The following is a 14,447-nucleotide window of genomic DNA, read 5'->3' as shown; positions in this document are numbered from 1 at the left end:
GCGAAGGTCAGAATACTGCAGCGAGTGACTCACCAACTTCCCAAAGGTACAAGTCAGGAGTGTGATGGAATACTTCCCACTTACCTGGATGAATGCAGCTCCAACAACACTCGAGAAGCTCGACACTATCCAGGACACAGCAGCCCACTTGATTGGCACCACATCCACAAACATCCACTCCCTCCACCACTGACACTCCGCAGCTGCAGTGTGTATTATCTACAAGATATACTGCAGGAATTCACCAAGGCTCCTTCCAATCCCATGACCTCTACACCATCCTGGCATGAAAATATATCCCTTCGTTGTGACCGAGTCAAATTTCTCAAACTCCTCTCCTCACTACACGGCAGGGGGTTCCTGCAGTACATGGGCTCACCACTTCTTTCTCAACTGATGTTTGGGGTTGGCAAAAAAAAAAGCTGCCATTGCCAGCAACAGCCGTATATCGTTGAATTGGATGGGATATTAATGAGAGTAAGCAGGAAAGTGGGATTAGACTGAATGGGAAAGGAAGTGTTGTGGCAATTGGCAGGAGTGTGGGTTAGCTGTAGAGTAATATTATCTTGATTTTATTTATTATTGTCACATGTGAGATACAGTGAAAAATATTGTTTTGCTATTCAGCAAACTATACCATCAAAACACTCCAACGATAGATCCAGATGACCGTTTGATCAAATTTATCGGAAGGTTAGATCTTATTGAGTTCTCAAACCTCTCAGATTGGGATAGAACATAAGTCCTGGGGCAGTCTAGAGTAAATTCACCCACTCAATCCTCCCAGTTGGCAGCTGAAAAAACAGAATGGGCAAGAGAACCGGCCCGAAAACAGTAAGATGGACCCTCCAGTGTGTGCTTGCTATCGCTCATTCCCTGCTCGTGCCTGTCTTGTTCCCCACGGTAGGATACTGCTGACTGTGGCCAGCTCCACCTCAGTTTCTCAGCTGATGGGGATGACCTTGAATGCAAGGTGACATTTCTGACCCGTTTCACTTCTTTACAGATGGCAGAGCAGACAAGGAGAAGAGCCAGTCAACATGTGAAACACTGGAGCGTGCAACTGAATCGACTGATGCAGCCAATTGTGCCTGGAGGTAAGGGAAAAAATTGGGGCATCTGTAGAGGGTATTTGTGCAGTCACACTGGGCCTCTGTAACCTGTGCTATTCCCTGGGAAAATGGTATAGAATGGTCCCAGTACTAAGTACTATGCATATAATATCCTATAACTTCTATAATCACTTCTATAAAACAAACGTTCAACAAAGATGACGAAAAACGGGGAAAATCAAATTTGGGGATAAACTTGAAGTACGATCAAGATGGGACTGGAAGAGCTTCTTGAAATATATAAAAAGGATGAGAGAAGCCAAAGTGAACAGAAACTCCTCTGAAAACGAGGTTGGGGAAAGAGTAATGGGGAATCAGGAAATGGCAGAGGTATTGAATAAAGTTCATAGCTCCTTGAAGATGGAGTCGCAGGTAGATAGAACAGTGAAGAGGCATTTGCATGATTGCTTTTATTGATCAGTGCGTTGAATATAGGAGCTAGGACATCATGTTGAGGCTGTACAGGACATTGGTGAGGCTACCTCTGGAATAGGGCATACAATTCTGGTCTCCCTGGAGCATCAGAGACTGAAGAGTGACCTTACAGAAATGTAATAAAATCATGAGGGGCAGAGGTAAGGTGAATAGACAAGGTCTTTTCCCTAGGGTAGGAGAGTCCAAAACTAGAGGACACAGGTTTAATATGAGAGGGGAAAGATTTACAAGGGACCTATGGGGCAATTTTCTCACAGAGGGTGGTGTGTGTATGGAGCGAGCTGCCAGAGGGAATTATAGAATTGCTATAGTGCAGAAACAGGCCATTTGGCCCAACAAGTCCACACTGACCTTCTGAAGAGTAGCCTACCCAGATCCATTCACCAACCCTATTACTCTATATCTACCCCTGACTAATGCACCTAACCTGCACATCCCTGAACACTGTGGGTAATATACCATGGCCAATTCACCAACCTGCACATCTTTGAACTGTGGGAGGAAACCTGTTCAGACACAGGGAGAATGTGCAAACTCCATTCAAATTGTCGTCCGAGGCTGGAATTGAACCCAGGTCCCTGGCACTATGAAGCAGCAATGCTAACCGCTGAGCCACTGTGCCACAGTGGAGGCTAATACAATTACAACATTTAAAAGCCATGATGTGGAAGTGCCAGTGTCGGATGGGGTGTACAAAGTTAAAAATCAGAGTGGTGCTGGAAAAGCACAGCAGGTCAGGCAGAATTCAAGGAGCAGAAGAGCATAGAATATAGAAAATACAGCGCAGTACAGGCCCTTTGGCCCTCGATGTTGCGCCGATCCAAGCCCACCTAACCTACAATAGCCCACTATCCTCCATATGCCTATCCAATGCCCGTTTAAATGCCCATAAAGAGGGAGAGTCCACCACTGCTACTGGCAGGGCATTCCATGATCTCACGACTCGCTGAGTAAAGAATCTACCCCTAACATCTGTCCTATACCTACCACCCCTTAATTTAAAGCTATGCCCCCTCGTAATAGCTGACTCCATACGCGGAAAAAGGTTCTCATGGTCAACCCTATCTAAACCCCAAATCATCTTGTACACCTCTATCAAGTCACCCCTAAACCTTCTTTTCTCCAATGAAAACAGCCCCAAGTGCCTCAGCCTTTCCTCATACGATCTTCCTACCATGCCAGGCAACATCCTGGTAAACCTCCTCCGCACCCGTTCCAGTGCCCCCACATCCTTCCTATAGTATGGAGACCAAAACTGCACACAATACTCCAGATGAGGCCGCACCAGAGTCTTATACAACTGCAGCATGACCTCAGGACTCCGGAACTCAATTCCTCTACCAATAAAAGCCAGTACGCCATATGCCTTCTTCATCGCACTATTTACCTGGGTGGCAACTTTCAGAGATCTGTGTACATGGACACCAAGATCCCTCTGCTCATCCACACTACCAAGTATCTGACCATTAGCCCAGTACCCCATCTTTTTGTTACTCATACCAAAGTGAATCACCTCACACTTAGCCACATTAAACTCCATTTTCCACCTTTCTGCCCAGCTCTGCAGCTTATCTATGTCCCGCTGTAACCTGCCACATCCTTTCTCACTGTCAACAACTCCACCAACCTTCGTATGTTCCGCAAACTTGCTCACCCAACCTTCTCGCCCCTCCTCCAGGTCATTTATAAAAATGACAAACAGCAATGGTCCCAAAACAGATCCTTGCGGAACACCGCTAGTAACTGCACTCCAAGATGAACTTTTACCATCAATTACTACCCTCTGTCTTCTTCCAGCCAGCCAATTCCTAATCCAAACCTCCAACTCACCCTCAATGCCATACCTCCATATTTTTTGCAGTAGCCTACCATGGGGAACCTTATCAAACGCCTTACTAAGATCCATATACACCACATCTACCGCTTTACCCTCGTCCACCTCCTTAGTCACCTTCTCAAAGAATTCAATAAGGTTTGTGAGGCACGATCTGCCCTTCACAAAACCATACTGACTATCCTTGATCTCATTATTCCTATCCAGATGTTCATAAATTCTCTTACAATTCTCTCTAAGACTTTGCCCACAACAGATGTGAGACTCACCGGCCTATAGTTACTAGGGTTATCCCTACTCCCCTTCTTGAACAAGGGAACCACATTTGCTATCTTCCAGTCTTCTGGCACTATTCCTGTAGACAACGAGGACATAAAAAAATCAAGGCCAATGGCTCTGCAATCTCCTCCCTTGCTTCCCAGAGAATCCTAGGATAAATGCCGTCAGGCCCTGGGGACTTATCTATTTTCACCCTTTCCAGAATTTCCAACACCTCTTCCCTACATACCTCAAAGCCGTCCATTCTAATTAATTGTGACTCAGTATTCACATCGGCAACAATGTCCTGTTCTTGAGTGAATACTGACGAAAAGTATTCATTCAGTGTCTCCCCAATCTCTTCAGCCTCCACACGCAACTTCCCACTACTATCCTTGACTGGACCTATTCCTACCCTAGTCATTCTTTTATTCCTGACATACCTCTAGAAAGCCTTTGGGTTTTCCCTAATCCTACCAACTAAGGACTTTTCATGTCCCCTCCTTGCTGCTCTTAGCTCTCTCTTCAGATCCTTCCTGGCTACCTTCTAACTCTCAATCGCCCCAATTGAACCTTCACGCCTCATCTTTACATAGGCCACCCTCTTCCCTTTAACAAGGGATTCCAATTCCTTATTAAACCACGGCTCCCTCACACGACCCTTTCCTCCCTGCCTGACAGGTACATACTTATCAAGGACACTCACTTGAACAAGCTCCACATATCAATTGCGCCCTTGCCTTGAATCCTACTTTTCCAAGGCACGCATCCTAAGTCATGCCTCACCACATCATAATTTCCCTGCCCCCAGCTATAATTCTTGCCCTGCAATGCACACTTATCCCTCTCCATCACTAGAGTAAAAGTCACCGAATTGTGGTCACTGTCCCCAAAGTGTTCACCTACCTCCAATTCTAACACCTGGCCTGGTTCATTACCTAGAACCAAATCCAGTATGGCCTCACCTCTTGTTGGCCTGTCTACATATTGTGTCAGGAAACCCTCCTGCACACATTGGACAAACACTGACCCATCTAACGAACTCGAGCTATAGCTTTCCCAGTCAATATCAGGAAAGTTAAAGCCCCCATAACAACCACCCTATTACTTTCACTCTTCTCCTGAATCATCCTCGCAATCCTTTCTTCTACGTCTCTAGGACTATTAGGAGGCCTGTAGAAAACTCCTAACAGGGTGACCTCACCTTTCCTATTTCTAACCTACTTCTGCAAAGTTAAAAATCACACAACACTAGGTTTATTTGGAAGCACTAGTTTTCGGAGCGCTGCACCTTTCTCAGGTGGCTAGTGAAGTAGGATCAGAGCACACAAATTCTGTGTCCTATCATCCTACTCCATTAGTTACCTGATGAAGGAGCAGCGCTCCAAAAGCTTGCACTTTCAAATAAACCCGTTGGGCGCTAACCTGGTGTTGTGTGATTTTTAACAATTAAAAGGCAACTGTATGGCTATTTGAATAGGGAGGGTTCAGAGGGATATGGGCCAAATGCTGGAAAATGGGATTAGATGGATTTCTGATATCTGGTTGGCACTGACGAGTTGGACCAATAGGCCTGTTTCCATTCTGTTCAATGATATGACTGTAAAAGACAGAGACCTACAAGTGCTGTCTGACACCGCAGTGAATCTGCACAGCTACCGCCTTTGCTGTTTGAGTTCAAGTTTTGTTGGATATTGGAGTACATCTGAGAAAAGTGAACAAACAATGAAATCACAGCTGACCTTGGAGGAACCTGTGTGGGAGAGCTCAGAGCATGGGAGCAGATAAGTACGTGGTTTTGAAGTGTACCCTAGCAGTTTTTCTTTATAAATCTACAATAGTGAGCAGAGTGGGTTCTTTTTCATTATATGTTTTATTGAGATCTCTTGATTAAAATTTTAAAATTTATACTATAGGTACTGAGCCTGGAGCAGTGTTTTTGAGAGCAGGAAGACTGCTCCCTATTTTCTGGGTCTGTCAACTTTTAAGGTGCAAAGGTGGCCTTCACTGGAGTGATGTGCTCTTCCTATTTGATGTGGGGGATTAGGGAGGATTTCCATGTTACTGATGATTAGGTCTGCAGGAAACGTGTTTGGTTGCAAATCCTATCAGATCACATGGATCGGTTGGACCAGCAGTTAGAGGCAGTAAGGAATTTACAGGAGCTAGCGGGTATGATGGATGGCAGTTACAGGAAGGGAGAAAAACTGAACATACAGTCAGGTAGATGGGTTACCCCAGGAAAGCAGAAGGAGGCAGTTGGTGCAGGAGTCTCCTGTGGCTATCCCCATCTCAAACAAGTATGCTATTTTGGAAAATTTAGGGGGTAATGGACCCTCAGGCATGTAGCACAAACAGCCATGTTTCTGGTATTGAGGTTGGCTATAACGTAATGAGGGGTATGTTAGGTTCCAAGCCATCGATTGTGATAGGGGTCTCTCTGATCAGAGGCACGTTCTGACATTTCTGTGGCTGACAGCGAGAAATCAGAATAGTGTGTTGTCTCCCTGATGCCAGGCTCAAGGATATCTCTGAGACAGTGCAGAAAATCCTCAGGGGGGTGGGACCAGCAGGAGCTCTAACTACATAGGCAGGGAAAAGTACGAGACTCTGAAGGGAGATTTTGGAAGTTAGGGAGGAATTTGAAAAGGAGATCCTCGAGGGTCATAATATCTGGATTACTCCCGGAACCACAAGCTGGTGAGGGTAGGAATAGGAGGATAGGGGAGAAGAATGCGTGATTGAGAAGCTGGTGCAGGGGCAAAGGGTTCACATTTTTGGATCATTGGGATCTCTTCTGGGGTAGAAGTGACCTGTATAAATTGGAAGGGGACTAATATAATGGCAGGGAGATTTGCTTGAGATGCTCGGGAGGATTTAAACTGTAAGGTGGGGCGCAAGGAGATAGTGAGGAAAGAGATCAGTCTGAGACTGGTACAGTTGGGAAAGGGAGCAAGTCAAACAGTCAGGGCAGGCAGAACAAGGCAGAGAATAGGTAGGACTGACAAATTAAACTGCATTTATTTCAGTGCAAGAGGCCTAACAAGGAAGGCAGATGAACTCAGGGCCTGGTTAGGAAGGCAATTACAGAGAGGAGGCTCAGGGATGGACAAGACTGGCAGCTTAATGTTCCAGAATACAAATGCTATAGAAAGGGAGGCAAGAGAGGAATGGCATTTCTGATAAGGGATAACATTACGGCTGTACTGAGGGAGGATATTTCTGCGAATATATTCAGGGAGGTTGTTTGGGTGGAACTGGGAAATAAGAAAGAGATGATCACCTTATTGGGATTGTACTATAGATCTCCCAATAGTCAGCAGGAAATTGAGAAACAAGTTTGTAAAGAGATCTCGGTTGTCTGGAAGAATAATAGGGTGGTAATGGTGGGGGTTTTAACTTTCCGAACATAGACTGGGACTGCCATAATGTTAAGGGTTTAGATAGAGAGGAGTTTGTTAAGGGTGCAGATGAAAATTTGGTGATTCTGTATTTGGATGTATCTACTAGAGAAGGTGCAAAACTTGACAGACTCTTGGGAAATAAGGCAGGGCAGGTGACTGAGGTGTCAGTAGGGGAACATTTTGGGGCCAACAACCATAATTCCATTAGTTTTAGAATAGTGATGGTAAAGGATAGACCAGACCTAGCAGTTGAAGTTAGAAATTGGAGGAAGGCTAATTTTGATGATATTCAAGAACTTTCAAAAGCTGATTGAGGACAGATATTCAACAGGTAAAGAGATAGCTAGAAAATGGGAAGCCTTCAGAAATTAGATAACCAGAGTCCAGAGACAGTATATTCCTATTAGGGTGAAAGGAGAGGCTGGTAGGTGTAGGGAATGCTGGATGACTAGAGAAATTGAGGGTTTGGTTAAGAAAAAGAAGGAAGCATATGTCAGGTATAGACAGGATAGATCGAGTGAGTTATTCGAAGATTATAAAGGCAGTAGGAGTATACTTAAGAGGGAAATCAGGAGGGCAATAAGGGATAGCTTTGGCAAATAGAGTTAAAGAGAATCCAAAGGTTTTTACAAATACATTAAGGACAAAAGGGTAACTAGGGAGAGAATAGGGCTCCTCAAAGATTAGCAAGGCCTTTGTGTGGAGTCACAGGAGATGGGGGAATGATAAATGAGTATTTGACATCACTGTTACTGTGGAAAAGGATATGGAGGATGTAGGGAATGTAGGGAAATAGACGGTGACGTCTTGAAAAATGTCCAAAATACAGAGGAAGTAGTGCTGGATGTCTTGAAATGCATAAGGGTGGATAAATCCCCAGGACTTGATCAGGTGTACCCTAGAACTCTGTGGAAAGCTAGGAAAGTGATTGCTGGGCCTCTTGCTGAGATATTGGTATCATCGATAGTCACAGGTGAGGAACCGGAAGACTGGAGGTTGGCTAACGTGGTGCCTCTGTTTAAGAAGGGCGGTAAAGACAAGCCAGGGAACTATAGACCGGTGAGCCTGACGTTGGTGGTGGGCAAGTTGTTGGAGGGAATCCTGAGGGACAGGATGTACATGTATTTGGAAAGGCAAGGACTGATTAGGGATAGTCAACATGGCTTGAGTTTTTTGAAAAAGAAGCACAGAGGATTGATGAGGGCAGAGCGGTGTACGTGATCTATATGGACTTCAGTAAGACGTTTGATGAGGTTCCCCATAGGAGACTGGTTAGCAAGGTTAGACCTCATGGAATGCAGGGAGAACTAGCCATTTGGATACAGAACTGGCTCAAAGGTAGAAGACAGAGGGTGGTGATGGAGGGTTGTTTTTCAGACTGGAGGCCTGTGACCAGTGGAATGCCACAAGGATCGTTGCTGGATCCACTACTTTTTGTCATGTATGTAAATTATTTGGATATGAACATCGGAGGTAAAGTTAGTGAGTTTGCAGATGACACCAAAATTGGAGGTGTAGTGGACAGCAAAGAGGGTCCACCTCAGATTACAACAGGATCTTGATCAGATGGGCCAATGGGCTGAGCAGTGGCAGGTGGAGTTTAATTTCGATAAATGCTGCATTTTGGGAAAGCAAATATTGTCACTGGTTTTGGGTTCGTTATCTAAGGAAAAATATACCAGCGTTGGAGGATAATAGTCTGATCCTCAGTATGAAGGAACTGTCATAAGAGGAGAGATTGAGTAGGGTGGGCCTCTACTCATTGCGATTTAGAAGAATGAGCGGCGATCTTATTGTAACAAACCAGATTCTTTAAGGGCTCCACTGGGTGGCTGAGGGAAGGTTGCTTCCTCTGGTGGGAGAGGCTAGGACCAGACAGTATAATCTCACAATAAGGGGTCACCTTTTCAAAACAGGGATGAGGAGGAATTTCTTCTCTGAGGAGAGTGAGTCCATAGCACTCTTTACTACAGAGGGCTGTAGAGGTTGCTTGATAAATATATTAAAGGCTGAAATAGAGTTTTGTTCAGGAAGGGAATCAAAAGTTAGAGTGAAAAGGTAGGGAAGTAGAGTTGAGGGTTATCAGATTAGCCACAATCTCATTCAATGGTAGAACAGATTTGATGGGATGAATGGCCTTCTGTTCCTCCTCTGCTTTGGATGGTGTATTGTGTGCTGTTTTGGACACTGCACTTTATGAAGGATATGAAGGTGCTGGAGAGAGTGCAGGAAAAATGAGTCTCAGGGATGAGACACTTGAATCTTGGGGATGGATTGGAGAGTTTGGGTGTTGTTTTCCTTGGAGATGTCAACATTGAAATGAAGTTTTCAAAATCAGGAGGGGTCTGGGCAGATTAGATAGGGAGAAGCTTTTCCTGCCAGTGAGAACATAGAGGACAAGATGACACAGATTTTGAGTAATTGACAAAGAAAAACGACATGGGTATGCGAGAAAATGTTTTGCAGCGGCGAGTGTTTCAGGTCTGGAAACACATTGCCTCAGAGAGTTCAATCAGAGTGGGGGTAAAAGATGTAAAAGATGTTAAAAGTCACACAACGCCGGGCTATAGTCCAACAGCACTATATTTGGAAGCAATAACTTTTGGAGTGCTACTCCTTCTTCAGGTAGCTGTGATGAAGGAGCAGTGCTCCGAAAGCTAGTGCTTCCAAATAAACCTGTTGGACTCTAACCTGGTGTTGTGTGATTTTTAACTTTGTCCACCCCAGTCCAACACCAGCTCCTCCACATCCTGACCGTAAAGGAAGAATGTGCTCCATTACCAGAAGAATGGCACAAAAATGAAACGCTCATTTGGAGAGCCAGCACCAACACAGTGGAGTCAATGCACTGTGATCCCATCTTTGACCAGGGTAATGGTCCCAAGTTCAGGGATCGGCATGGAGTAGTGCCTTGGTTCTAGGGGATGCTATAGAGCAGTAGCAGGAACAGCAGTGGGGCTCTGACATTTCCAGGTAGCCACAGAATGGATTTGGGGTGATAGGAATATTGTAGGTTCTGACCACCTCACATTGGTTTCACTATTCAGTCAGCTTATCCATGCCTTAATTCCATTCGATCCATTTCATCAATACCTTTGCCTATCAGTCTGGGTGCTGAGAGCTCTAATAAATCCTCAGGATCTCCTGCCTTTTGTATGAAGGGGATGCAGGAGATGATTGTATTCATGACCCTTTGTGTGAAAATACAATGCAATTCTGAATGTTATAGCTGAAACATTAGTCATATGACCCCTTTTCCCTCAATACCAAATTGTTCCTCCAAATCCTCCTGTCTTGTTTAAGATCCTTTTGGTTAGATCACTCCTCAGCCTGTCCTATGGGAATTCTTGTTTGAGGGAATGTGGGTGTCACCAGCTGGGTCAGTATTTATTGCCCATCCCTAGTTGCTCTTAAGAAGGTGGGCGTAAGCTACCTTCTAGAATTGCTGCAGTGTGTGTTGTGGGTCGACTCACAATGCCATTGTAGAGGGAATTCCAGGATTTTGACCCAGTGACAGTGAAGGACTGGCAATATATTTCCAAGTCAGGATGGGGAATGGCTTGGAGGGAGTGGTGTTCCCATGTTATCTGTTGCCCTTGTCCCACTAGATGGTAAGGGAGGTGTGTAAACCTGCTCTTTCTTAAACCTCCATATAATTTAAGCAAATCTGTGTTCTGTCTCCCCAAAGCCATGGTATCCTCACTCAGACCCGCACACATAACCTTCCAACCCCATGCATTTCTCAACTCCTTGGGAGAAATGCCAATATTCTTTTAGCACTTCTCAGGAAATTCCTGGCACTGTTTATCAGGTTTTCGTGATTTCTGAATATGCACAGCCAAGTCTCTTTGCCTGTCTGCACTCCAGGCTGCCTCATTGGGAGTCATTAGTTCTGGGGACGACATTTCTGTGCAAGACTGACTCTGGTAGCTCTGCTCCCTAACTGAAGGCATCAACAAACTGAGCATTAGAACTTCCTGTGCTTCTATCGCCAGGACCACTCCATTCAGGACAGGGGGTGGGCTCAGTGTGAGAGGGAGTGAGCTCAGTGTGAGAGGGAGTGGATGGGGTCAGTGAGGGGAGGAGGTGGGGTCAGTATGGGGGTGGGGTCTGTGGGGGGGAAGTGGGTGGGGTCAGTGTGGGGAGTGGAGTCAGTGGGGGGAGGGTGGGGGGTCAATTTGAGAGGGAGTGGGTGGCGTCAGTGTTGGGGGAGTCAGTGGGGGGGTGGTCAGTGTGGGGGAAGGGGGTGGAGTCAGTGTGAGGCTGAGGGGTGGAGGGGAAGAGGGTGCTGGGTTTGAGGGTCTCAAAGTGCTTGTCAAATGCCTGTGTTTGCCCCCCACCCTGACCTTGTACCTTGCCAGTTTACATTCTGTGGCTGTGATGGCCATCTCTCCAACTGGCACAATCCCACGCTGTTGAATTGCTTTGCTCAAACCTGCCGTCTCTCTGCCTTTCACTGCTGTATGCATCTGGGATACTATCCTGTGTGTCTCAGGGGGGTCACAGTTTCTCAGGTAGTGCTCCTGCAGAGGAGTTTGGGATTATTTCTTTGTCGCGAGTCACTCAGTGCAGCTACGGATGGGGCAATAAATGCTGGCCAGCCAGTGACACCCGCAGGAGAATTAAAAAAAGAAAATGGCTGCTGAAGGTTAATGTGCAAGTGTAGGTTGTTGCTGAAAGATGTGCGATTGTGTGTTCCAGCTGCCCAGAATCAGCCGAAGAGTGACATCCAGAGCCACAGAGGAGGAGGAGCGTTCATTCCCAAAGAATTTGCTGTCAGGAGGACAGAACAACACAAGATGGTCCTAAATCCGGACTGCGAAGAGAGGCCGGGCTCTGATTCTGAGGATTACGAAAATATGGCGGAGTACATAAAGAATGTGTCCCTTACGGGGGCTAATGTGATCCCTTAGGTGCAGCCGAAGTGTGGACTGGCCAGTGTGAGTGAAGATGTGAGGGACCACGTATGGAGTCAGTGCTGAATCCCAAAGTGTGTGTGTGTGAGTGGGTTTATGTGTATGGCTCTGGTTTCCGCTCCAGCCTGTTTCAGACAGTGTGTCCCCCACCCTCGCCTCCTGGGATCGCATCCAGCTGGGAATGTTGTTGTGTTCCCTGACATTGGAGCCAAGGACAAAGTGAGCAGGGTCAGACACACCTGGGAACCATCGATGGTGGGAGAGACAATCCCCATCAACATGAATCCATCTCCCTTCTCTCCCCCTCTTCCCCCATCCCCCTCCCATACCTCCATTACCCCTTCCACCGCCTTCGCCCCTTCCACCGCCTTCGCCCCTTCCCCCGCCTTTGCCCCTTCTCCCACCTTCGCCCTTTCCCCCACCCCCTTTCCTCAGCTCCACCCCCTCCTCTCCCCTCCCCCACCTCCACTACCCCCTCCCACACCCCCCTCACTCCTCCTCCCCCACCTCTGTTCCCATCTTCTCCACCTCAGTCATCCTCACCCCTACCCGTCTCCCCCCCCCTTTACCCACTCCTTCTGCTACCCCTACCCCTGCCCCTCTTGTTCCCCCCTCCCCATCCCCCTTGTTTCCCCCCTCTTCCCCCTTCCCCCCTCCCCCTCTTCCCCCCCCCCCCGCCTCCCTCGGTCCCCCTTCTTCCCCCATCCCCCTCATCTCCCCCCCCCCTTTTCCCTGTCCTCCTCGTTTCCCCTCTCCCCCTTGTTTCCCCTCTCCCCCGTCCCCCTCGATCCCCCCCTCCCCCTCATTGTCTCCCTTGTTCGTCCCTCTCCCCTGTCGCCCCTCTCCACCCCATCCCCCCCCCCTCCTCCTGTCTCCCCCCTCGCCCCCCACTCCCTTTCTCCTCCCCCTTAAGTTGTTACATGAAGCGATTGGACCTGCAAAAATATTCATTGAATGATTAAAAATAATCATCACTAACTTCAGACTGGTCTGTTGCTTTGTGTCTCTACCTACTTCTGCAGTGATGTGGCGGATTATTCAGTAAAGCCTGTGGACAGTCTTCAGGACTGTTGAGCAGATTGTTAAAGGATGAGGAGGTGGGCTCATATGGATGATGATGCCGTTGAGACGGAGGTCTCCGTTATCCCAGTGCTCAGCGTATGCCCATCTTTGACTCTTTGAGAGGGGACAGAAGGTTTCACAGTGATTCTTAGTATCAAGAGTTTGAGCATTGAAAGAAGAGCAAAGATCTTTGACCATTTCCAGCGTGCAGATGCATTGGAAATTTGAGGATTAGAGGAGGAAGCAAGATCAGTGCTGGGTCCACTACTTTTTTTCATTTATGTAAATGATTTGGATATGAGCATAAGAGGTACAGTTAGTAAGTTTGCAGACGCCCTCAAAATTGGAGAGTGGACAGCAAAGAAAGTTACCTCAGACTACAACAGGATCTGAACCAGATGGGCCAATGGGCTGAGAAGTGGCAGTTGGAATTTAATTTCGATAAATGTGAGGTGCTGCACTTTGGGAAAGCAAATCTTAGCAGGACTTATACCCCTAATAGTCAGGTCCTGGGAAGTGATGCTGAACAAAGGGACCTTGAAGTACAGGTTCATAGCTCCTTGAAAGTGGAGACGCAGGTAGATAGGATAGTGAAAAGGGCATTTGGTATGCTTTCCTTTATTGGTCAGAGTATTGAACCGGAGAGGTTGTGTTGCAGCTGTACAAGATATTGGATAGGCCACTTTTGGAATGTTGTGTGAAAGATGTTACGAAACTTGAAAAGGTTCAGAAAAGATTTACAAGGATGTTGCCAAGGTTGGAGGGTTTGAGCTACAGGGAGAGGCTGAACAGGCTGGGGCTGTTTTCCCTGGAGTATCGGAGGCTGAGGGGTGACCTTATAGAGGTTTACAAAATCATGAGGGGCATGGATAGGGTAAATAGACAAGATCTTTTCCCTGGGGTGGGGGAGTTTGTAACTAGAGGGCATAGGTTTAGGGTGAGAGGGGAAAGATATCAAAGAGACCTAAGGGGCAACTTTTTCACGTAGAGGGTGGTGCACGTATGGAATGAGCTGCCAGAGGAAGTGGTGGAGGCTGGTGTAATTAGAATTTAAAAAGCATTTGGATGGGTATATGAATAGAAAGGGTTTGGAGGGATAAGGGCCGGGTGCTGGCAGGTGGGACTAGATTGGGTTGGGATATCTGGTCGGCATGGACGGGTTGGATCGAAGGGTCTGTTTCCGTGCTGTACATCTCTTTATTTGGTTCTATAATTGTTTCCTTAACAGCCATCCCAGGGAAAGGAGTTTGTTGTCTGGAGAATGTAAACAAGGTTCAAAGACACTGGGGAGTGGGCAAAAACATGGCAACTGGGATACAATGTGGGGCCATCTCCACTTTGGGAGGAGGAATGCTGTCGTAGGAATACTGAGAGATTGGTTGATGTCTGAAGGTGGGCTGATGTCTAGAGTCACTGAAAGCTAGCA

At 46.8% G+C, this 14,447-nt stretch overlaps 1 protein-coding gene across 4 annotated transcripts in view; it reads left to right on the top strand.

Annotated features, from left to right (window-relative positions):
• The window catches only part of LOC140458206 (differentially expressed in FDCP 6 homolog), a 73,687-nt gene extending 61,100 nt beyond the window's left edge, over positions 1–12,587 (top strand). For 3 of the 4 annotated variants that reach the window (XM_072552456.1, XM_072552458.1, XM_072552457.1), the window contains exons 10-11: positions 1,007–1,097; positions 11,745–12,587. In XM_072552456.1, coding sequence (XP_072408557.1) covers positions 1,007–1,097; positions 11,745–11,956 — 303 coding nt within the window. In that variant the 3' untranslated portion in view covers positions 11,957–12,587. The remainder of the gene's footprint in view (positions 1–1,006; positions 1,098–11,744) is intronic. The other variant, XM_072552455.1, reaches the window with a different exon arrangement.
• Positions 12,588–14,447: the final 1,860 nt, after the last annotated feature.

The sequence above is a fragment of the Chiloscyllium punctatum genome, chromosome 32, assembly GCF_047496795.1.
Source record: "Chiloscyllium punctatum isolate Juve2018m chromosome 32, sChiPun1.3, whole genome shotgun sequence".
NCBI lineage: Eukaryota > Metazoa > Chordata > Chondrichthyes > Orectolobiformes > Hemiscylliidae > Chiloscyllium > Chiloscyllium punctatum.
This window is presented reverse-complemented; position numbering and strand designations above follow the sequence as displayed.